Source organism: Narcine bancroftii, chromosome 1 (assembly GCF_036971445.1).
Source record: "Narcine bancroftii isolate sNarBan1 chromosome 1, sNarBan1.hap1, whole genome shotgun sequence".
Lineage (NCBI taxonomy): Eukaryota > Metazoa > Chordata > Chondrichthyes > Torpediniformes > Narcinidae > Narcine > Narcine bancroftii.
Window position 1 is genome coordinate 393,439,572 of NC_091469.1, and position 26,262 is coordinate 393,465,833.

General features: G+C 41.2%; 1 protein-coding gene across 1 annotated transcript; it reads left to right on the forward strand.

The window, feature by feature from the left end:
* The first annotated feature begins 2,765 nt into the window (after positions 1 to 2,765).
* LOC138753137 (protachykinin-like) lies at positions 2,766 to 22,057 on the forward strand. Its single transcript, XM_069915714.1, has 5 exons — positions 2,766 to 3,048; positions 8,620 to 8,722; positions 17,011 to 17,034; positions 21,757 to 21,810; positions 21,932 to 22,057. The coding sequence occupies exons 1-5, from the start codon at positions 2,932 to 2,934 to the stop codon at positions 21,979 to 21,981; spliced, it is 348 nt and encodes a 115-aa protein (XP_069771815.1). The 5' UTR covers positions 2,766 to 2,931; the 3' UTR covers positions 21,982 to 22,057.
* Positions 22,058 to 26,262: the final 4,205 nt, after the last annotated feature.

Consider the following 26,262-nt stretch of genomic DNA (forward strand, 5'->3'; position numbering starts at 1 on the left):
TACATGCCAAGCCACCAAAGTCATCTCTGACACAACAGGAAGTGCATGATGAGAGAACTGGCTTTATCCAGAGCCTTGGTGTTGGTGAGTCTATCCTACCAGGATATGTCCAGGATGCATTGAAGGCATAGGTGATGGAATCTTTCAAACCGGTTCACCTGCCTGGCATAGTTGCCCATGATTCGCTGGTATAAAGCAGGGTGCTGAAGGCACAAGCCTGAAACACCTTCAGCTTAGTGTTCTCTGAGGTGTTTGTTGCTCCACGCTCTTTTACTTAATTTGGAAATCACAGTGACAGCCTTAGCAATGCGCTTATCATTTTCAGCATCAAGTGAGAGATTGCTGGTGATGGTGGAGCCCAGGTCTGTGAAGCTGTCAGTGACGTCAAGTTCTTCATCTTCAATGCGGATGGTTGAACGGGTCGCAACATCTTCTCCCATCACATTAGTCTTTTTGATGCTGATCGTCAGCCCAAACTCCTGGCAGGCCTTGGCGAAGTTGTCAATCAGCCTCTGCGTGGAAGGTCAGATGAGAACCCGCCAGGTCTTGCTCTTCACTTGAAGACGGGCCATTGGTGTCAGCCACATTTGTGCGGATCCCTCCCATGACTCGAGATCCATGGCTTTTCAATTCAGGCGCCTGACTGCTTTTCACTCATACCTTGAAGAAGGACTCTGGACCAAACTATTCGCCTCCTAGAGACGCTGCGAGACCTGTTGAGTCACAGCGTCTGCAGACTTTCGTGTTTCGGAGATTCATTGTGTACAACCTGAATAAAATAATTACTTTAAATATATATATCTGGTTTCTCATTCCACATGTCTGCTTCACTCTCAACATTACTGCTTTTAACAATATTATAGTGTTTATACATATTACAACTGTATTTTGCATTGGATTGCAGTGAGGTTAAACGTGGCGTTTCACCTTAGTATTCGCAGAGCAAAGCAACAACGTTAACTTGATTAAACTATGCTTCAAATAATTGGAATAGGCCTTGTTCCCAAACGTAAAGACATTCTATTTCAGTCATTTGTGTCTCTTGTTCATTGGTTTCCAGGTGTGCAATCCTGAATTTTGGCATGATTACCTATATTCAAATCGCTCCACTAACTGCCTCACCTTCTCTCAAAGTCCTTTTCCGGCACTCTTCCTTGCCCATAGTGATCGGCACTAATAAATGAGTTTGAACATCTCTACATTTAAGACGATGAAAAACAAAATCTGTTGATTTGCTCAAGCGTCTGAGGACGTAACAGTAAAAGCGCGAGTTGTTCAGAAAAAAAATCCACCCCATATTCAATCAAATACAGTTGAAGCAACTAACTTGCTGGCATACATAATGTATCTGGTAAAATAAAGCGGATGATTAGGGAAAGTGACAACGCTCTCATGAAGGGAGCGAGGCGTGGAGGCTGTACTGTTGCTTAAGAAACAAAAACAAGGCAGAAATTGTAACCACTGGTAAGGAATTTCCAACATGAACCAGGTGACCGGCTGGGTTCCCCCAATGAAGCAAAAAGCGAAAATTGTTTTATTTGCTTGTTTATCCTTTAAATATTTTGCTTTAAAATTTAGTTGTTTTGGTAACGTCAAGTAAATTGCAAAAGTAACTTTTTGTTCCTTTGTTATTGGTCACTGCTACCAAATTAATAGAACGATTAATTCTATTTCAATCAGAAATATTTCAATAAAGGATGAGATCACGATTTTGCCTCAGATGCGAGGAAGGAGAACATTTTTACCCTCGGAGCACATCTTGTCTTGTGGTACTTTTCTAATTTTGCCTGCATCTGTGAATATCCAGACCCCTTCACTGAAGCTCATCTGATATATTGAATATTTTTCTTTTAATATTACCTTATTAAACATTCTCAGAAATTTAACTCGGGTGTTTGACACACATTATTCTGTCAAGAGCATTTGACGCACACATGATTCAAAAATATCATATTGTTAATGGAGTTCAATTAAGAACAGTTTTAAGTATAAAGTTGCTAAAATGAAATACTTCTGAGAAAAAGTCCCACAGAACATTAATGCAATAAATAAATCCAAATGCACGAAATCGCCCCCACGTGAAATTAAGAGTAAATGCAAATCATTGCAAACTCGTGAAGATTATGTTAATAAAACGATTTGTGTGTCTAGAGTAAGGTAAATATTCAGTCACTTTATTGATGAGACAAATAACGTCGATGTTGTAATTCACTTGTAATTCCTATCTTTAATTCAGCGACTCAGGCCCACTTTATTTCGATTAATTTCAAAAATATTATATTTGTTCATTCAAAAACTCTTTCTTTCCGCAGTCGCAGTAATTAAAAAAAAATGAAATAGTCCTCTCCGAGGCATCTCTAGCAATGAAACGAAATAGTATGCGAAAATACTGACACACATTCACCTAATTACTCATAGCAGAGAAATGATTTAAGTACTCAGGTGGGAGGCAAATATGGATCGTGACATTTATACACTTAAAGATTGATTCTTTAATTCAATTCGTCAGGCTGAGGGAGGACTCGTTCACCTTCGAAATCTCGAATGACTATTTTTGAACGAGTGAAAGAGCTGCACTGTCTCGACCCTTCCGGTCAACATATAAATTGCACGGCATTCAACGCAACTTTCATTCAGATCAAGGCTTTGAAACGCAGACGTTCAAACTCCTCCTTGGTGAAGACCATCCTGACCCGCTTCCTCGACAGAGGGAACAGCAGCTGCCGTCTATGCTCTGAACAAGGAGATTTCCGGGATCGGACGGAAAGGCACCAATTGGATTGGGGCCAGCTGATGGACACACTCTGACACAAGCCAGGAGAACGCACGGATACATCAACCGCCCCCATTAAACTCTTGCTACTTGTCCTTGGCCGCTGCAGCTCCACAGAGCCGGAGCCGTCGAGGCCACCCCCCTCTCGCGTTTCCAAGATGAGAAGTCGCCGACTGCTCGGACTCACGGCAGTCCTGATTTTGATAGAAGTCTTTTGCGAAGAGATTTCTCCAAGTGAAGGCACGTCTCTCTGGGTCGTCAACAATCTCAGTCAGGTAACATTCCCAAACCATTGTTTGTGACCGAAAAAAGAGAAAGCGAATTTACATTTGTTGAGCGGTTTGTATCAAACCTTTCGAGCTTCGTGATGTCTAGAGGAGTTACTCTTAGGACCAGTTCTGCATTTATGGGCAAAACAGTCTCAACATCTTCTTTTATGGGCGAGAATACCAGTGGTCGTAGCATAACTAGAGAGGACATAGGTTTCAGGTGGGAACAGAGAGATGTAAGAGGGAACCTTTTTCACTCAGAGGTGGCCCGTATCTGGAACGATCTGCTCGAGAAAGCTGTAGAAGCGGGTACACTTTCACCGTTCAAGAGATATTTGGCCAGGCATATGGATAAGAAGGGCTTCGAAGGAGACGGAGCTTAGAAGAAAACGGGCAAATCCGACAAGGTCACTTGGTCGACCTGGATGAGTTGAGCCAAAGGAACTATTCCCCGCTGTATGACTCGATGATGATACAGACAATAAAAACACTCATAGTTGTGGGGTTCCTCAATATTGGATCAGTAAATGGCTGGTGAATTGAACGAGATTTTTTTAGAAAGTGGATTTCTCACTGGATACCTAGGAAAGAGTAGTCAGGCTTGGTTGCCATTGTATTCACTCAAAGTGACCCTTTTGGAGTCAGATTCTGTCCATCAGATTCACAAGACACAATCTGCCACACAGAACTCCAGTCTCTAAATATCCAAATGCCAGTAGATGTGAAAACGGAATGCTTGACAAATTCCAATTCATTCTTCCCGAAGCGGTTTAATAGCTGGCCCCACACTTCAGAACTTTATTATTTGGCCACATCTGGTCAAACCAGAAGACCATTTGAAGCCAGGTCAGCTTCACACCCTGGACTGCAACAAGTGCGGTGTGGAATGAGAAGACAATGTAGCGACTGCCGAATCAGCGCTCCTATTGGAACCCCGCTCACATCCATAAGACAATGGCAGATGTTCTGGCAAAAGAGCGACTGTATTTGAATGTGGTTAGGATGGAGGATCTTAAATTATGTAAAGTCACAGTGATTGTCATTCAGAGCGATCTGGCGCAGCAGCAACAAAAAGGACCAGGTCCCCCAATAATCCTGGAAATCGGAATGAAAACTGAAAACAAAATGCTGGCAGCCCCTGTGGAGACAAATTCCCTAATCTTTTCATTAGAATTGTACTGACAATAACCACACCGGCAGTGCGCGTATAAGACAGCTTTAATAAACTAACATGTACACTAAGAGGTCTTGTCTCCCTGCAAGATGAATCTGGCTAGACTGTAGCTCTGGACTGCTTTATATACAAGGTCACCGAGATGACCCCTGGTGACCTAGTGGTGTAATTACATATCACCACATTCACCCCCCCCCTTAAAAAAATTACTCCCTCTGCCTTCCCCCCCCCCCCCCCCCCCCCCGCCCTCCTTCCCTTGTTTGTAAGATCAAGTGGAAAATTTTTCGTGGCTTCTGTTGACTTCTGGACCTCCTCGGTAGTGGTATAGGGGTGGGGAGTGCGGTCTGCCTTTCGGCCTTTCTGGTGGAGGTGTGGGAGTATGGCCGTGTGGGCTGGGGATCCTCTTGTATGGGATTAGGCCCTGCCATCAAGTCTAGGGTGGTGATATTTTGTGGGGCGGGTGTACCCAGTGTCCTGATTTCCAGGGTGGGTGATATAGTCCCCTGGGGTGACTCGATGGACGACTGTTCTAGTGACTGTTGCTGTGCTCCTTGTTGATCCGTAGACATCTGTATTTCCTCTGCGTTGTTCACGCATCTGGCCGGCGCGAGATCCCTAGTGGCCACCAAGTCTTCTTTTCCATCTGGGAATGTGACGAAGGCATATTGAGGGTTCACGTGCCTCAACTCCACTTGATCCACCAGCGGGTCCGCTTTCTGCAGTGCTTCCGGAGGAGAACAGGTCCCGGTGACATCATCCATTTAGGCAGCACTGTGCCTGTTGTGGGTTTCCTTGTGGAAGAAAAGATACAGTCATGTGTGGTCATGTTAGTGGCAGTACACAACAAAGAACGTTTAGAGTGTAGGGCTTCTGGCAACACTTCTTGACATCTAGTAACAGGCAGGTCTTTTGCTTTTAAAGTCAAGAGGACCATTTTCCAGATAGTGGCATTTTCCCTTTTGACTTGTCCATTCCCCGGGATTGTAACTTGTAGTGCAGCTGGTAGGAATCCCTCTTTCATGCAGGTACTTCTGTGCTCACGAATGCAGCACCCCTGTCTGTGTGTATGTAGTTCGGGTACCCAAATATGCTGAAGATGGGTTGGAGGCATTTTATAACAGTGGCTGCTGATACATCAGAACACAGGATTCCAAAGGGGAAACGGGAATATTCATCTATTACGTTTAGGAAATAGACATTTCTATTATTGGACGGGAGTGGGCTTTTAAAATCGAGGCTTTTATAAGTGGGTGGGCCCTGTCGGCATAGTTGGGGACCCATTGGGCGTAGTAAGGGAACAGTCCCAAACACCTTTTTAGTGCTTTCAGCGTGTATGGCACTGGGAGGTCTACGAGAGGGTGCATATGTGCTGTGTCTGGGCTGATTTCACTGATCGGCACTATGTAGCCCAGGATTGGCAAGTTCCTGGCACTAAAGACGCATTTGTCCCTGTTGTATGTTAGGTTCCTTTCCTCAGCTGCCTGGAAGAAGGAAGAAGCATTTTAAATTCGTGTCATGATCCTCCTGAATGTGGCCACAGATTGTCATATTGTCTAAGTGGGGAAACACCGCTTTCAGTTGGAACTCATCTACTATTTGGTCCATTTCTCTCTGAAACAGGGACTTTCCATTGGTGACACCGAAGGGGAGTAGCAGAAATTGATATAGCCTGCCATCTGCCTCAAATGCCGTGTAAATGCGATCGGTGTTTCTAATGGGCAGTTGGTGGTATGCTGCTTTCAGGTCTATGGTGGAGAACACCTTATACTGCGCAATGTTGTTGACCATGTCTGCTATGTGTGGCAGTGGGTAGGCATATAATTGTGTAAATTTGTTGATTGGCACGCTGTAATCCACTACCATGTGCAGTTTTTCTCCTGACTTTACTGCAACCACCTGGGCTCTCCACGGGCTGGTGATCTGCTCTATGATGCCCTCCTGTAGTAGCCTGTGGAGCTCTGTCCTAATGAAGGCTCTGTCCTTCGGGCTGTACCTATTTGTGGCTATTGGTGTGCATTCTGGGGTCAGGTGTGTAAACAGCGGAGGGGGTTCTATTTTCAAGACAGACAGGCTGCAGTGTTGTTTCTTTGTAAGGCATAGTGGGGTTGGGGGGGGGGGGGTGGGGTGAGGCCCGTTGTGCACTATTGTAATGCTTTCTAACTGGCACTGAAAATCTAACCCCAATAGTAGTGGGTCACAGAGGTGAGGAAGTACTAGTAATTTGAACCCTTCGTTTTTTTGTGCGCTGGATTTCTAGAGTAACCCTGCAAAACTGTTTTATCTCAGATGTAAGGCTGCTGGCTGCTAACAGGATCTGGTGTTCACTCGAGCATGTGGGGAGGGCAAGACGATTGACTAACAGGGGTTATTGACCAGGGGGTCAATAAAACTTTCAGTGTTTCCACTATCTATTAAGCAATATACCCTGACATCATTAATTGTGATGCACACAGTGGCATCAGATAAATGGTGTGGACTCGCCTGATACATGCATAGGGAAGCAAGTGTGGAGTGTCCTTCGTGTCCTTCCATCCGAGAGTACTCGGTGTCATATTCATCTCATGAAGATTGTGTCCTCTGCTTTATAGCATTTGTCCAAGATGGCCGGCTGCACATGGCATTCTTCTTCTTCTGCTTGTAGACAAAGAAGATCTTTCCCGCCTCTCATTAGCATAAGAATGGGCCTTGGCTGTGGCCTTGGGGCTTCTGCAGACTTTTGCATAATGCCCACGTTTTCCACAGTTGGAACAGACATTTTCTCTGGCAGGGCAGAGGGTTCTGGGGTGCTTTCTTTGTCCACAGAAAAAGCACTTGGGACCCTCAAGATGTGCTGCTGGTGCTGTGAATTCCTGTGAGGCAGCGTACTTTTGTTTCGTGGGGCTAGAGAATCCAGCAGTGTGACGTTTGTCTCAGCCCCAGGGTCCTGTGAGTACTCCTCCAATTCTTTCCTGGTGCTTTCTAAAGCTTCTGGAAGAGTCTCTGCCTCATCTAGCCCCACCATTGCTTTCTCCAGCAATCGATGTCTTGTCTCAGTGGACCATATTCCCGCAACAATTCTGTCCCTAATAAGGTCCTCCGCATACTCCTGAGCTGATACTGCTTTAAAGTTGCAGCCTCTCACCAGGTCTTTCAGAGATGGTGTAAAGTCTCTGGCAGACCTGGTCATGAGTCTGTACCGGGAGTGGAGTTCACTATGCCCCTTACTGTAATGCCTCTGTAAAATGCTCATTGCCACTTGGTAGGACCTGGCATCCTGTATAAGGGAGTAAGGGTGGTCTCCCAGCTGTGCTAACAGCAGCATTAATAGCTCTTTATCCGATGCCTCAGCACCTCCATGTAATTCAGAAAGCATCTCTGCCAGCGGCCAAAGTGCGTTCCGGCTCCGGGATTTCTGGGGTCGAGCTCCAGCCTGTCTAGTCACATCACATGACTAAGCCACAGCATCTGGTCCCTTAGGTGTAGCAAGGGTGGACCCTGGGGTACTGGGAGCTGCTGGTAGAGCCTCTGTGGGGCTTGTATCTGCTGGAGGAGTAACTTGGGTGCTTGGGGCTGTTGGTTGAGTCTCTGGCTTTGGGACATTTGCAGCGGGCTTGGGGGGGAATCTCAGCGGTAGCGTCAGGTCTCTGTGATACTGGGGAAACTGCTGCTGGGGGAGTGACGGTAGCGGTGTCTGCTTTCCCTGCTCTGGAGTGGTTGGGAATTCTGCACATACATGGTGATTGGGAGCACGACTTGTGGAGATCCTTCCACCCGCACTTGTAATGGCCCCTTTCTGATTGGACCAGGGTTTAGGGTCGGCAGTGCCTGTACTGGCAAATCCACAGGCAGGCAGGGCTCTTGGCCTTTTCTTACCTGCCCTATCATACTTCTGTGGTCTTCCCCGCATTCCACCATGATTCCAGTACAGCTGTCCCTCGCCGTCTCTGTCCTCGGATGCACTTGCGTGCTAGTCTTCCCCGGATTTCATTCCTCAACAAGTCTCCAGGTGGTCAGGAATGCGCATTGGAGCAGAAGCAGCTTCCATCCACGTAACTATCATATTAGTTTATTAAATTGTACTGACAATAACCACACCAGCAGTGCAAGTATAAGACAGCTTTAATAAACTAATATGTACACTAAGAGGTCTTGTCTCAAAGACAGCTTTAATAAACTAATAAACTGGTGACCTAGAGGTGTAATTATATATCACCACAATAATTATTTCTGGACTAACTCTGATCAAACAAGTATAATGATAAGTAATTGATTGGATCTTTATTGTGTGGAGATCCAAAGGTAGCTGCATCATGAAATCATGACCGAAAAGGTTGCTCTCTCTTGCGCTGCGAACCAGGTGGTAAAAACCAGTGCAACCTCACAACTAATTTGAACTCATGCTCTCCAATATGATTTGATTTCAGGAGAAGCGACTGAAAGAAACCTCTACTCAGGAGCTCTTCCGCCGAATGATCAGGAAACCGCAACTGGAGCAGTTCTTTGGCTTAATGGGAAGAAGATCTCTCGGTAAAGCGTAAGAACACAATGTTGGAAAATGTCAGCACATCAAATAGCTAAAAATACATATCCAACATTTCAGTAAAGAGTTTTGTTTGCAGTGTAACTAGGCTAGGTTGGTTGTAGAGTATAACTACCATCAATATTTCAACGATTCCCGTCCAATTTGTTTGTAATATCAACCTATAAACCGTTAACAAAGTGTAAATGACATATAACACAAATAAACCAGATTTTACATGCAAAATAAATCTTAAAAGACGAAAAGGTTTATACCTTACACTCCGGGAACTTTATTATTTGGCAGGGTACGGTTTGATTCTGGGGGAACACGTAGCGAAGTGTTCCGGCATCAAAACGTCGACCATTTTTCTCCCACTGATGGTACCTGACCCCCTGAGTTCCTCCAGCAGATTGTGTTTTGTTGATCTACATTCATACACGAGCATCATATTTTACACTCAAATTGTCAAACATTTGCAATATTAAATTTGTTAAATGTTCCACTTGGTGCAAGTAATATTTCAGTGTGGTCGCGAGGGTGGAAATCTGGAATAGAAAAGAGCAGTCTCTTTGATGGATGTGCATACATTCACTAGGAGCGACAGGATTAAATATGGAGAGAGATTGCTGAAGTTTGTAAAAATAGCAAAGCTATTATTGATTGGGAGTGTCAAACTATTTGGGGGCTGATGGTTGTTAAGTGTATCCAGGAGAACTTTCTTCAAAAATATATGGACCAGCCAAATGGAGAAGGGACAATATTAGACCTTGTACTGGGGAACAAAGCTGGCCAGGTAAATGAACTATTGGTAGGAGAACAATATGGGACCAGTAACCATCATTCTGTTGGCTTTAACATGGTAATGAAAAAGAATAACTCTGGTCCTCAAGTTAGAATCCTAAATTAGGGCAAGGTTAATCTCAACATGACTAGGCAGGAGTTAGCAATTAGTTGACTGGACCCAAAAGGAGACATTTAAGGTTATAAATAAGGAAAGTCCAGTTCAAATATATTCTTTGTTAGATAAGTTAAAGGAACCAAGCAAGATATATAGAGGCATAGATGAGAAAAGAGGTATCTATCAGATGCAGGCAGCCAGGTTAAGAGGTATAGGAAATGCAGAAGCACAGGAAAAATGGAGATAAGGAGGAAGACAAGAGGTTTTGAGATGGGTTTGGCAGATACAATCAAATCAAAACCAATTTTATTATGAATAAAAGGACCACGAAGAAAAGAATAGGATGGTTGTCAATGTGTAGAGCCAGAAGAGATGGGGAAGATCATAATATGAATATAATTACTCTGGAGCAGGATGAGCTGGAGGGGATGAAGGTAATTTAAGATAATCTCGGCATGTCTGCTTCAACAGTAAAGATGTTACCAATCTTAGATTATATCAAGGTGAATAAATTTCCAGGCCCAGACTAGGAGCATCCTAAAACATTGTGGGAAGGCAGAAAGGAAATTGTTGGGGCCTTGACTGACATTTTAATTCATCACTGAGGACAGGGGTAGACCAGAGGATGGGAGGATGGTGCCTAATCCAGGTAACTGTCATCCTGTTAGCTGCTGGAGAGGATTCAGAGAGATAAAATTTGGATGGAAATGAAAGAATCAAGGAGAGCCTACATGGATTTATGCATGGGAAAATTTGTCTGACAAACTTGATAACATTTTTTTGATCAAGTGACAGAGGGAAGATGAGGGTGAGTGTTTGATTAGGTCTGTAGATATCAACTAGGTAACTAGATAAATTATAGCACTTGAACAATTTAGTTTTTTTTTACTCACATCCTGTAGTTAGCAAAATCAGTGGAAAATTATTATATATAACTAGATAAAATATTGGCAGTGATGAGCTAGACAGTGGTGTATATGACAACTTTTCAAACTGGAGGACTGTGACCAGTGGAGCACCTCAAGACCCTTGGTTTTTATGATATACAGAAATAATTTGGGCAAGGACGTTTGTGGCAAGGTGAATAAGTTTGCTGATAACACAAAAAAAGTGTGCTACCGTGAACAGTGAAGAATCTTACCTGTGTTTGCAATGGGATCTAGATTAGATGGAGAACTGGGCTTGGGAATGGCAGATGAAGTTCAACTCTAAGAAGCATGAGGTGATGAATTTGAGTAAGTTGAACCAGGGCAGTACTTACTCTGTTACCAGCAATACTTGAAGGAGTATAATAGAGCAGAAGGACCCAGGGTGCAAGTACATAACTCTTTAAAGATGAAAGCACAGGTAGACAGAGTAGTGAAGAGAGTGTTTGGGACACTTGCCTTGATCAGTTGAGGTATTAAAAACAAATGTGGAATGTCATGTTGGTTATACAAAATGTTGGTGAGGCCATATTTGGAATATTATGTGCAATTTTGCCCATCTAGTTATAGGAAGGATAATTTAAAGTTGGAAAAGGTACAGAGAAGATTTACAAAATTGTTGCCAGGATTAGGGAAGTCGAGCATCATGAGAGTGGATAAAACTAGGTCTGTTTTACATGGACCATCAGAGGTTGAGAGGGGATCTTATTGAGGTCTTTAAAATTGTGAGGGGCATTGATAAGGTGAATAGTGACAGCCTCTTTTCTAGATTGGGAGAATCTAAGATGAGGGTGCATTAGTATAAAGTGAAGGGAATATGATTTAGAAAGGACGTGAAGGTTTTTTTTTCATTCCGAGCGGGTTAAGCATGTGGAATGTGCTGCCAGGTAAAATGATAGAGGCAGGTATGGTAGTTTCCTTTAAAAAACACAGATAATTTCGTGGATAGGAGGAGCTTAGAAGGTGACTGTGAGTGTTGGACTAAAGCAGGAGGGCATGTTGTTTGGAATAGACAATTTGGGCCCAAGCGGTTATTTCTGTCCTGAAAGACTGAGACCATGAAAGGGCTGGGCACCTTCTGGACTATTATTATAGGCACCATTGATATTAGAATCATGGTACAGAATGAGTCCTGTTTATTCATCATGGGGTGTCTATTCTTTAAGATGGTGCTAATAACCACTTTTACTTGTTTGGTTATCTGCTGCTAGTAATACTGAATCAAATGGTTTACTTGATAAGTGTATATGTGTCATGGAAACAAACAATTGTTTTCATTATATAAATATAAGGTTTTGGCATTGATAATTCAACACATGTTCTGCAGTCTCACGACCAATGTAAAACCCAGTGCCTTGGTGGAAAGTATCTAGTCCCCCTTTCTTTTTGATGTTTTTTTCATGGTTGCTGATATGGAATCCTCAAAAGGACAGTGTTTTGTACATGTCTAAGAAGAGCTTCGGTTGCACCTTGTGATGTAATTGCTGTTGGTTCTGCCTGCGTGTGTCATCAAGAGACCAACTACAGCATGTTTTTGTTCTGAAAAGGGAATAGAATACTTTGAGCTGTTCATAATACGCATATCATTCAAACAAAACCATATTTTCATGTACTGCAATGTGATCAATACCTTGAAATTAACAACTCATTGCTTAACACAGTTTTCTAATTATAGTGATTTACCACAGAAAAAAATAGCTGCAAAGATTTCCACAGCTTGTTTTTTTTTTCTAAATGGGATCCCCATAATAACTAAATATGTATCAACATCATTAAGGTAGGTTGTTTGATCACCTTGTCATTTGGGAATGGTGTGTTGTCATTGGAACAGTCAGAAAACAACATATCTTGAAGAGCTGCTATTGTTAAAAAATGCACCCGAAATTATATATAATAATTTTCCACTGATTTTGCTAACTACAGGATGTGAGTAAAAAAAAACTAAATTGTTCAAGTGTTTGCAGTAATTGGAACATTTATCATTGTAAAATATAAATATGCTCAGGGACACCATGAATGGTTTCTTTTTAATGGTGTTATACATTTCAGACCAAAACAATGTCCTTTCTATGCAATTACATGGTCACTGGGAATATGTGTGAACTCCACACAGACAAGTTGGAGATTTGTTACATACATGACAGCAGGAATAAAAATGGGCCCAGATGGTGTTATATTTAAAATAATCTTTTAAATTATTAATTAACAATCATATAACACCTACTCTAACCTAACTAACTTATCTAAACATAACTAAAAACTTTAACTATGTGCGAATATATTGCTGTGTTTGTGGACTATCCCAAGCCACTACAGCTCAAGCCTCAATTCTGGGAAGGCCGTCTCACGTTTAAAGTTTAGGAATTTGACGATGATATGTGGGGCTTGAGATTGATGTGACACGCAAGCTTTAGATGGTTGAGACATGCAGGCCTTAGATGAATGGTGAGACATACAGGCTTTAAATGGCTGAGGATCTTAAGATGAAGTTAGCAGTTGCTGAAGTGGGTGAAAGCAACCGGAAGAGATAGAATGTTGATTACTCACGGCACCCTGGTTAAAGTGCTTCAGGGAAATGCCCTTTTTAGACAAGTGTTTTCTTCAGCAGTTAGAACCTTTTTCATGGGTCAGTAGAGTGCTGTATAACCCCTTTTGAGAGTCAAGAAAAGTGGTCTATCATAACCAAAGGAGGAAATCTGACAATTCTGTATATACCCACACAACGAGGCCAAGTGGGTTTCTCGTTCCAACAAAGATCGAAGAGCTGTTGACTCTTCTGTTGCTTCCTCAAAAATGGCTTCCAACCACTGCTGTGTATTCAGTCTTAATCTGTTGGTCACATGGTCTCTGACCTGGGTTTTAGACACACTGCCTTGCTTCTCTTCAAATGTATCTATTTAGGAATGTGATGTTTTCAAGGCCTGCTGCTAGTTTCACAGTCACTTCAAATCCTGCAAGCAGGTTGTTAAATCTGTTCTCTTAAAGGGACAGTCTCACACAAATAAAATGAACAGAAAATTGGTGGGGGGGGGGGGGAAACGTCATACCCTGGACACAAGAAAAGTTGCTGCCAATTTTATCTTAATAAAGCAGGACAATGAAAATTGCAACCATGCAGAATGGTCAACCAGTGGTTTATTGCATAGCACATGAAATATAAATTTTGACCATGTCAGAAAAAACACACAGAAATGCTGGAACAACTCAGCCAGTCTCACAGCATCCATAGGAGGTAAAGACATATTACTGACATGTCAAGCCTGATCTGTGTTTTTACTACAATAGCGGTGTCTGCAGACTTTTGTGTTTCACAGTGTTTTATTGCTTAGTTTGACAGCTAATTAATTCATTTTTCCTTACTTTAAATCATATGAGCTCATCAAAGGCAATTAATGTGCACCTATTGCAGAACTAAGATTAGAATGTTTCGATAAAAAAATTGATAAGGTGCCATTCTATAGATAGATAATAAAAAGAGAAATATATCTAAATGAATGAAGAACTAACCGAAGGTCATAAGACCAAATTGTTATTTTTGTTGCTTTGTTTAAATGTAATCAGCTTTAGCCCTGATTATTGTTTTCTGATAATCTGGATGACTATCCAATAATGATGATCTCACTTTTGTACTTCAAACTTCTATTATTCCACCATATTATTTGTTTTTTTTAATTGTTTGGTGCATCTGCATGTTTACTTTACACAGCTCATGAATGAGCACATCAAATACCTTCCACATTAATATTTCTCAGTTCCTCACCATTTAAAAAAAGCACTTCATTCTTACCACCATCAACTTGGTGCTCACCCGCATAGCGTCCATTATCCGCAAATCTGCCCTGGCGCTCTCCACCCTCACATGCATAAGGACAGGCAGGATTTCTCTTGTCCTCATTTACCACCCAACTAGCCTCTGCATCCAACACATTCTCTTCCACCATTTCCGCCACCTACTATGTGATCTCACCACTGACACATATTCCCTTCTTCTTCCTCCTCTGCCTTCCACAGGGACCACTCCCTCCACGATTCCAAATAGTCCTTTCAAGTGAAGCAATATTTCCCTTGTGAATCTGCACGGTTCATCGGTCGTCCCATTGTGGTCTCCTCTACATCAGACAAACTGGACACAGACTGGTAGATCACTTTGTTAAGCTCATCAGCTTTATACACTGCAATGGCAGTGGCCACCCATTTCAATTCTCCATTCCATTCCCTTGCTGACATGTTTCCCCATGGTCTCATGCCCTGCCAGATTGAGACCACCCATAAGTTGGAGGAACAACACCTCATCTTCCGACTGGGCAGCCTCCAACCGGATGGCATTAATATCGACTTCTCTGGCTTTCCATAAACCTGTCACCTCTCCTTATCTCTGCCTCTCCATTCCATCTCCTTTTGCACAAACATGATAAATTCTCATTCCTTTATCATATGCAATTAACATCTGTTGTGGGTGTGGATTCCTTCCCCATTGTTTGAATTCCGAAACTTACAGAGATTTCCTGCTTCCGGCTTATTCTCCTTATTTCTTGAAAAAGGGCTCAGGCCTGAAGCATCGGCAATGTATCTCTGTCTCCTATAGACGCTGAAAAGATCGGCTGAGTTCCTCCAGCATTTTACTGTGTTTTTACTTGATTTTTATCCCCACCAATGTAGATAACCAAACTTTATATTTCATTTGCCCACTTATTTTCCATGTTCATACCTCTTTGTGGGTTATTTGTATTTTTCTTATCTGGTTTAGTAGCTAAATGAATTACACCTTCATCATTAATGTTAATCAGCTCAGAGGAGAGCAGGATGGTCACATAAGCTTCCTGCATACCTATTGTAAAATATGCCACGTCATAAATGGGATCTGCCTAGTATTTTTTCTTTCAAAATGTCAATATATTTTAGCAATTATTCAATTTGTTCAGTACTGAACATAATTATCAAATGACATAGTGCTATGTATTTGAATTGACCGACCTGCAGCCTTCACATGAAGATCTGTACCATCGTCATACCGGCCCATTACAGCAGAGTACAGGCCCTTTGGCCAATGATGTTGCACTGGTCTGTATAAACCTACTCCACAACAATCTGTTGCTGCAATAATAACAATATTATCACATTGCTCTGCCTTTGTTTGCACTATAGCAGCCTTTCCAACAGGCTTGGTGTGAAATCACTGAAATGCTGCAAACTTTGGTTTGCCCACACATTAGTACCGTATATATTTTCATCGTTAACATAGCGTTAAGCATAGAAAAGCTTACAGTGTCACATTGCTCTGCCTTTGTTTGCACTATAGCAGCCTTTCCAACAGGCTTGGTGTGAAATCACTGAAATGCTGCAAACTTTGGTTTGCCCACACATTAGTACCGTATATATTTTCATCGTTAACATAGGGTTAAGCATAGAAAAGCTTACAGTGTCACATTGCTCTGCCTTTGTTTGTACTATAGCAGCCTTTCCAACAGGCTTGGTGTGAAATCACTGAAATGCTGCAAACTTTGGTTTGCCCACACATTAGTCCTCAACTAAAATAGGCTGTAAAACGAGGGCGAATGCAATCAGAAGTAAATGAGATTTCTTTTTGGCAGGCTAATAAATGTGCACTTGGTTTGGTCATGCTATAATTAACAGATTTGTAGTCTCACTTCCAGAAAAAGGAATTAGTGTTAAGTTTTCTGTCGATAGATCCAAATTAAGGAAGGGACCAGCACTTAGCCACAAGTATATTACACATTAGAGGGCATGTATTTCTAAAATGTTACAATCAGATAGGTAAAAGACCCTTGATCCTTTCTATTCAGGCTGAATAGGCATCCATGGGTTTATTGAAGATGTTGCTGCACTGCACATGACACTGAATTTGTAGAATTGTCCAGTGGCAAATTCAGAATATCTGAGAAACTGTACGGGATTAAAGGCAGAAGCAATTCCTTTACAATATAAACAAATACAGTATAGGGTATTGAAGTATGTAAAATTACCATAGAAACAAATGCTTTGGCTGAAATACCAAGTGGAGATCTTTAGATACAAAAAGCGAGATCACTAATATTATTTATTAATACATTATACCTGCATTCCGATATTCATAATTGTTGGATTTGCCAAATTTTCTTAATTTCTACATCAGATAATTGAAGTTGATGTGAATAAAAACCACCATAATTATTTGATTTGACCTTAAGGGGAAAGATTTTCAGCTATTGCATGAAATAATTTTTAAAAAGTAGATTGTATTACATTACTAAATTTTTTTTCTCCAAGGTCTCACCAATTCAGTTAAGGGAAAGCAACAAGAATAAGAAATTCTTGAAATCATTCATCTGTTATTTAAAGCCGATAATCAGTGTATAAATCTGTTATTGGATTTTTAAAAATTCCACAGGATCAACCATTCAATTTAAAAATAAGTGTCTATTTTTTGGAAGATTGTTGGAAACATAAATTATTTCTCTTTCTTTTTTAGGGAACAAGCCATTGACTCGCAAAAGTAAGTTTGGAAAAATAGGCTAACAACTGAGAAAATCCAAATAGATCCTGCAAAAAATATATAATTTAATGGACTGGATTCATCATTAAAGCCTTAGTTTTCTCATATTCATCACATAAATGTTAGAATTGTTTCTGATTCCACCACCCCCTCTAGCAGGGTGGTTCAAAACTCAACCACTTTTTTTGAGAAAAATAACTACCCCTCACTTACCACTCACTTAAAATTCCTACATCTCACCTTAAAACTATGTCCTCTTTTTTTTAATTTCCCTGCCAGGGAAACTCATTTCCATATCTACATGATCTTGTATAGTCAATCAGATCACCCCTCAACCTCCATCTTTTCAGGAAAGAGAATGTTTTGTCGAATAGCATCCAAAAGAAAATGGCGGTGCTGCCAGAGTTGCTGTAATGGCAGCACTGCTGCTGGTGTGGACCCTTGGAGAGCAGGGAGTGGAAACACAGCACTCCGGCGGGATCCAACCACCCAGTTTGACTGCTATCAGCTCCTCCCTCACAGGCTTTGAATGGCCCATTAAAGGAGCTAATGGTAGTTTTATTTAAAATCCTGCGACTACAGGGTCTGGACCCAAGATGGTGGTATCTATGAATGGCAGCACCCACAAGGGATGCCAGGCTCCAGGGAAGAGCAGGACCGGTGCAGGGCACAAGAAAACGGGGAGGCCACTTCCTGACTGAGAAGGAGAAGCTGAGGAGACGACCCACAGAATGGTGACCATGGTGGTAGACCAGTGAGACGATTCTGTGGCTGAAGGACCCACATACATAGTGGCTGCTGAAGACTCGAGGCAAGAAACCCATGGAGGCTGTGGGCTGCTGGTGACTGCAATCAAGGGTCTTATACCATGTTGCGGATTGCTGGAGAATGGCTCGAAACTGGCTGAAGGGGTACCAGGTATTGGAACCGGGATGCGATAAAGTGCGGAGGGCGCTGAAGGGTTCCTAATGGTATCAGAGGTTCAAATCTGAGCTTGGGTTGCTGATGGTTTGGACTACACTCTATGTGGCTGCGCTGGAGGGAAATCTATAGACACTAGGTGACTCAGGGTGGGGCGGGGGTGGAAGCTCTTATTTGCTTCTCTTTCTCTGTAAGAGACGCTTCAGCCAATTTCTGCCAATGGGAATCTGTCTGCCTTACAGCAGACAAAAGCAATTTTGTGTAATATGACACTGTTTATTACATGACAATAAACTGAATATTGAATCCTGAATCTTGAATAGGTAGTTATGACTCTTCAAATGCTCATCCAAGAACTTTTGAGTGTTTTGAGATTTTCATCTCCATCACTGTTTTGGGTAATGAAAACAAAAGACTAAAACTTTTTGACAAAAAACAATTTCCTCAAATTCCCTCTAATTCTTCCCCAATTAAGTCACATCAGCATGCTTGACTTTCTGGCCTGTCTGCCAAATGAGATTGTCCTTTCTGGTTAACCTGAAAATGAACCTCTCTGGTTAATCTGGTACATCTCCAATAAACCTTCCTACATTTCAAAGAGAATAGTCCCTGCCGAGTCAGCCTCTCCTCGTGAGTATGAATCTGTAGTCCTGTCAGAATCTTTCTAAATCTCTTCCTTTCTCTTTCTACTGCTTTATCATTCTTCTTTTAATGTAGTGACCTGAATCATACACAGTACTTCCTCCAGCTGAGGTACACGAGTATCTCATCAAAATCCCTCTCTACTTTTTTGACCAATAATGGGAAATATCTGATCTGCTTTCTTCTTTACCTTACCTATCTGTCATTAAGTTCTGGGATCTGTGGGCTCTAGGCATAGAGTTGCTATTACAACATCTCCAACATATGGACAACTGCTTTTTGCTTTCTCTTACTGAGCCAGTTCTTATTTGAACACCATTGAGCTTTGGGTTATTCGACTACGTGGAACGCCATTTTCTGATCAACCTGCCATGTGGGTGATTGTGAAAAGCCTTGTTTAAATCCATTTGCGTGATATCATATACAGCATCTTCAATGAATCTCCTTGCTACTACCTGAAACAATTCTTAGTCAGATGTGGAGATCAATTTCTTGTCGGAGTACATACATGACATCACATACAACTCTGAGATTCCTTTTTCCTGCGGGCGTGGCAGAATTGCCTCTAATTGGTAGTGCAAAAATTAACTACACACAGTGGGAACATGTAAACAATCAAAAGAACTGTAGACAGAAAATGAATGCAAACAAATTGACTGTGTAATACAGGGAGAGCAAAAAAAAATCAATAAAGTGCACAAGTAAGATTCCTTAAATTAGTCCCTGATTGAGTTTGCTATTGAGGAGTTTAATAGTAGACAGGTAGCAGCTATTCCTGAATCTGGTGGTGTGAGTCTTGAGGCACCTATACCTCTTTCCTGATGGCAGTAGCAAGAACAGAGCAGGTGCTGGGTGGTGTTGGTCTTAGATAATTACTGCTGCTCTCTGACGGCAGTGTTCCCTGTAGATGTACTCAGTAGTGGGGAGGTTTTGCTTGTAATGTCCTGGGCAGTGTCCACTACCTTTTGGAGGGCAGGGAAAGGTCACTGTCACCGTCCCCCATCCCTCTGGGAAGGGAGAGCCCTGTCCTTCGTCCCACTGGGCAGAGAGTTTACGACTGTGGAAACCTGCCGTGGCCCCGGGTACAGACATGGAGAGGAAGAGCCTCAGTGTCCCACCGGGTTCCTACACCACTGTGGCTACAGTGGACTATTCCTCCAGTGCTCCTACATATGCACACTCTTCTCCAACCTGAAACAATGTGGTCCATTATAAATAGTTTCGATGCCTCAATTATTTCATTAGCACAACAGAAAAGAATTGGCCAGTTGATTCACTTGCCCAGAATTTTCATCTGCTTGGAGGCTACCTCAATTTTTAATGAAATCAAACAAATGCAAAGGATGATGGAGAATAATGAACCTCATTGTTTTTGTTGAGTCAGTTTAATCAGACCATAATGCATCAGGCCCCCTTACCTTCCAGGATCCTAGGCTTCAGCCTACTCAGACTAATGGTTAATCCACTACTGGTCAAGCAGTATCAGTGTGAGAAAATGAATGGTCAACATTTCACTCCAAATACTGAATGCCTTGACAGAGTTAGGCCTGAAACATTGACAGTTATTTTTCTTCCATTGATACTTTTCGACCAATTGAGTTTGTTTTCTGTTAGTCAGCCATGATCGCTTAACATAACTATGCCATCCATTCTCTCCAAATCCTGATGAGTGCTGTCCTTCAGAATTTTGTCCAATAATTTGCTCTTGCTAATGAAAACCTCTGTTCATTTGATCTATTTCTTTCTCTTCTTTAAACACACGGCATGAGCCATTATCCAGTCTTGTCAATAGGCCCTTTCAAACTGCTGTGTAAAATGGGGTTATTTGCCTGCTTAGCGACCCAGTTATGTGGCAGTTAGAAAGGGTCTGACCCTCTCAACCCCTGCAGGAATCCAACCGGGTCCCTGACCTACCTCAGAGGTAGTCAGAGAATCCAGTTAAACTTACCTAGGCCGCATCCACAGGTGATTTGAAAATAAAAATGACCGACATGCTTATTCCAGTGATGTCAGTGCTTGTGTGCGTGCATCTCTGGGCAGCCAACATCCAAACATCTGGCAATACTTCTGGTGAGTATGTGATGCATCATTGTGGGGGCGGGATCCCCCTTAAGTCACTGGGTTGGCGATTTCCCCCTGCAATTTAAAAGGTGCTTCCAGGAGGGCTACCCAGGTCCTGCAGTTTAAAAGAGGCCAATATCTCTTTATTTCCATTTCTGCAAAGAATCACAATATTGATAAAGAAATTATGCTTCCAAAGACCAGCAAATGTTTTAACCTCTTTCCACTATGATCCACATGAATTTTATGCACTCATTTTTTTTCCCCCGGTGTGCTCTTTGCTTCCAAATGGCCTTTTAAAGTTAAATATTGCACCATTTATACTTCTCCAGACTTAATTCAGTATTATTTATAAGCTTGCTTTGATGCAGTATTCTACTCTTTATGTTCCTCAATATCCATGGAGTCTAGGTTTGGAAATTACCTTTTTCTTTTCTTGGGAACATAACTTGATCTAATCCATGCTGGATCCTCTTTGAATGCATTCCAATGTTCTGGCATTGATGCATCTTCAAAGAACTGAAAAAAATCTGTATGTGTGAACAAGTTAAAACAGATTTGGAAATAATATCAAATGCCATGGAAAGCAAATATGTCAGAAAAGGTAGGTAACAAAATAACATAGAAACTGCATTCAAGCTGAAGTCAGAACTTTTCAGTTCTATTTTATTATTGCACACTTTCTCACTCAACTATTATTTGGTTAGCCAATGGAAAAACATGCATTGTCATTGAGAATAGAAAACTGTAAGTTTTAAGATAAACACACTACAGCAGTGGTTCTCAACCATTTTCTTTCCAGTCACGTGCCACTTTAAGTATTCCCTGTGCTCTGTTTGAAAACCACAGTTTTAATTGTACCTAATTGACTCGTTATGTGCATGGTTTCATAACTCCAAAGGAAATAGGCCAATGACAATTTTTTCTCAAGCAAAATATTTCCGTAATAATTCGGTCTAGAGCAGTGATTCCCTTACTAATGACAGAGCAACGATGGCATAGGGATTACTTAAAGTGGTATGTGAGAGAAAAGAAAAAGGTTGAGAATCATTGCATTACATGATCATAAATATAACTTATTTGTAATTTGACCCATAGGACATAAGTTGGAGAAGTTTGTTGGACTTATGGGAAAACGCTCCTCAGTTTCTGGTAGGTAGTGAAAAGCAGTTCTGGTTAAGGAATTAAATAACTCTGATGTACAGTATCCATTTTTAATACTTTTAATGAAGTGATCATATGAATTTAACTAAATATGCTTTTTCTTTTATAGGCTCCTCTTCTGAGTGGAAGGGTGCTTCTCACCTTGTCCAAAGACATTAATAAAACATGCAAGATTGAAATTAATTGTTTAACAGTTATTTTAATTTGCGAGCAAGTGTCAATAATATTGTATCCTTCACTGGTATGTGTTGATTATTCATGCAAATACTTGCTATGTCTTCCCCCAACAGAAATTATTTTATTGCTATATTTAGAAATATTTAATGTAATGTTGAGATGTTGTCATGGGTAAAAGTGTAATAAAAAAATTTTGATAACACTCAGTTTTGATTCAATGGTAACCAGGGAAATGAATAGCCCCTTAATTAATGTACTATAATTTTGTACTCTCCATCATAAAATAGTTATTAATCATAAAATGATGCTCAGCCATTAAACTAAAATATAGTTATTTCATTTTTAACATGGTGATTGATACAAAATTGATTTCTGCTTCAATATATATTTGTATTTTAATGTAAGCTTATTTCATAAATAATAAATGTATTTAAAGCAACAGAACTTTGTATTATTATAGCATATATCTGAGTATGTTTGCTGGAATTGTGTAACTAACTCATAGCAAATATTGCTCTTCATTCCGGGCAGCATGGTTAGCATACAGTGCCAGGAATCGGGACACGGGTTCGAATCCCGCACTATCTGTAAGAATTCTGGACATTCTCCCAGTGTCTTTGTGGGTTTCCTCTGGGTGCTCTGGTTTCCTCCCACCTTTCAAAAACATACCAGGGGCTGTGGATCAATTGGGTATAACTGGGTGGCATAGGCTCATGGGCCAAAAGGGCCTGTTACCATGCTGCATGTCTAAATGTTTAAAAATTCCATTAACCACGATTTCCTTTGATGCAGTGTCAATCACAACCTCAGGATGACTCAAGGGATATATGACTTTAGAGATGTTTTCCTTCAGTGGTAATTGTATCTTCCACTTTTTCTTCTGATTATATTTTTTCTTGAATCAAAATGGTTCCAGGCTTAATGATCAATGAGATCAAGACATTTAATGAGATGCTAAAGCATTAAGACATGCTTAAGGGACATTATAAACTGGACGCTTGAGATATGAGAGAATGATATGAAGAGGCTGAGTTGAAGAGTTCAGCTTCAAGAAGAACTTTAATCAGAGCAATGAAGATGCAGACTTAGAACGATCTGAAGGCTTTTCCAGCAATGCTGGATTGAAGGGAGAGTAATGCACAAAAAGCATTAGTCAAGAGATGAGTATTTAAGGAATTATACAGATTTAGAGGAGATTGCAGAGATATAGAGGATGAGGTAAAGGAAATTTCTCTTATTTTCTCTTATTCCAGGTGAGAAAAGATTATTTCATTGTATCACATTAAACTGATAACAGGAAACATATCATTAAGAAGTACTCCAAAATGCCATATTCAATGACCCAATGATAACATTAACCCTTTATTCAGCCACAATTTGCTATTTTTTTTAAAGATTAGTCTCTTCATTTTTATTGCAGCTCCTTTTCCATTAGCATACTTTCACCAGAAGGCAATTCACCAGGATCTTCTCAAAGGCATATAAGGATGCGCAATAAAATATGGGCCCTGCTTGTGCCACCAAGATCTTCAAAATGGATAAAAACATCTTTTGCTTAGAGCTTTCTTCATAAGATTTCAACTTCCTACTCAGTGGATGTTCTCAGCATCATAGGATGTGATAATTGTGGATGATAAAGTACCACTTCTTTTGGTGATGTACATTATAGACTGGATTTTGAGAAATAAAGTAGCGCTTAGACTGGGATATGGACAGTATAAGTTCAATAAATGATTTCAACTTTAAGTGAGAAACTGAATATTAAAGTCTGTTGATGACAGAGAAATGCTAAAGATTTGATGATCCTCAAGGCACAGGTACACAGTTCTTTAAAGATGGCAGCACAGGTAGACAAAGTAGTGAAGAGAACATCTGGAATGCTTCCCTTCATCTGCTGGACATTGAATACAAGGGTTGGTACATCATGTTGAAGTTATACAAGGTATTGGTGAAACCACACTTGAAGTATCGTATGCAATTTTAGTAGCCTAGCTATAGGAAGTTCAAATTCAAGTTCATTTGCCATCCGATTTTGCCGACAAAATAGTGTTCTCCATCCACAATGCAGAACCATTCAAAACACACAAATAGTTATAACACATATACAAACAATGCACCTACACAGTACATATGTACATATATTAAAATAAATATTCTTAATAAATAGAATGACAGAGAGTTGTTTTAGCAGTCATTCAAGCAGTCTCACTGCCTGTGGGAAGAAGCTATTCCTCAGCCTGGTGGTTCCGGCTCTGATACTTCTGTTTCTTTTTCCCGACGGGAGTAGCTGCAAGATGCTGCAGCAGGGTGGTAGGAATCCTTCCTGATTTTGCAAGCCCTCTTTAAACAATGATCCCACTAAATCACTTTGATGGGGGAGGGTCATCTCCAGTAATCCTCTCTGCCACTTTTATGGTCCTGTGGATTGACCTCTGATCCGATGTTCTACAGTAACTGTGAGGCAGCTGGTCAGGACACTCTCAATAGATCTCCTGTAGAAAGTTAACAGAATGGTGGTGGATAGCCCTGTCCACTTCAGACTTCTAAGCAAGTGCAGTCATTGTTTTGCTTTCCTGACGTGAGAAAATGTTATGTGTCCAGGATAGGTCAATTCTTAAGTGGATTCCGACAAACTTTGTGCTCTCTACTCTCTCCAATACCAAGGTGTTAATGTATAGTGGAGGATGGTCGACCATGGTCCTCCTGAAACCCTATATCATCTAGTTTGTCTTGTCCATGTGGAGAGTTGGGTTTTATTCTTGCACCATTTCATGAGATTTTTCACCTCTTCTCTGTATTTTGATTCATTGTTGTTGCTGATGAGGCCAACTACTGTCGTGTCATCTGCAAACATGATGACTCAGTTGGAGCTGGTTCTGACATAGCAGAACCCATAGTTGTGGGTCAGTAGAGTGAACAGGAGTAGATTGAGCACACATTCTACAAGGCAAAGCCTAATATCATAAATGGTGGTGTGCTTCAATCCCCAATGACCTAAACAACTTTTATGGTTGCTTTGAAAAGGAAAATTCTACCGTACTAATGTGAATGACTGCAGAGGCTGTCTTAGAGGCCCATTCAGAACATCTTTTAAAACATGGAGGCCAAGGAACTCAAACAACTAGTGGTGTCACAAAGAGAGTCCATGTCACAGAAGAGGTGGTAGTGAAGCTTAAAACACAAAAGTCGATCAATTGTATACTGGCACATTATGGGAATCTAGGGAAGAAATTGCAGGAGCCTTGCCAGAGATACTTCCATAATTCTTCATTATAGGTGGAGAGGGAGAAGTCTGCAAGGTGGCTAATGTTGGCTGTAAAGGACAAGCCAGGACAAGTAAAGGACAAGCTGGTGAGGTTAACATCATTCATGGGTAAGTTAATGGAGGCGATTCTGAGTGACAGGATCTCCTTTGGAAGGGCAAAGACTAATTTGTTAGTCTGCATGGCTTTGTGTACGGGAACTAATGTTGCATTCAAGATTGAGTTTTGTGAGGAGGTGACCAAGAAGATTGATGTGGCAGGGCAGTAGATGTTGTCTGCACAGACTTTGGCAAGGCTCCACATGGTAGTTTGGTCCAGAAGGCCAGATCATATTTGATCCAGGATGAGCAGACCAATTGGATACCAAATTGAAGAGGTGGCAGTTGAGGGTTGTTACTCAGAATGGATGCCTGTGATGCCTTTGGAGGGCTGTTACTCACTTGGACCTCTGTGGGCCACAGGGATATGTGCTGGATCCACTGTTGTTTGTTATTGATATTTAATGACTTGGATGACAATGTTGTTAGCATGCTTAGTCAGTTTGTGGATGACTCTAAAATTGGTGGCATAGTGGACAGTGAAGGAGATTACCACAGGATCTAGATGAACTGTGAAAATGGGCCAAGAAATGGCAGATGTAATTTAACTCTGACAAGTGCAAGGTGTTGTAATTTCCTTGATTAAATCAGAGCAAAATTTGTATGAAATGAAGTGCGTTAGAAAATTATAAAAAAAAGACTTTATGGTGTAGGTGGGTGATTCCATGAAGGTGGCATTGCAGGTAGACAGGATGGTAAAGAAGGCATTTGGTACACTTACCTTCATTGGTTAGAGCAATGAGGACCTTACAACTGGACAAGACATTGGTTAGACTATATTTGAAGTATTCTGTTTGGTTTGGTTAAACAGCTATAGGAAAGACATAATTAAGCTGAAAAAGGTGCGGAAAAGAATCGCAAGAATGTTCCCAGGACTGGTTGGTTTGAGATATATGGAGAGG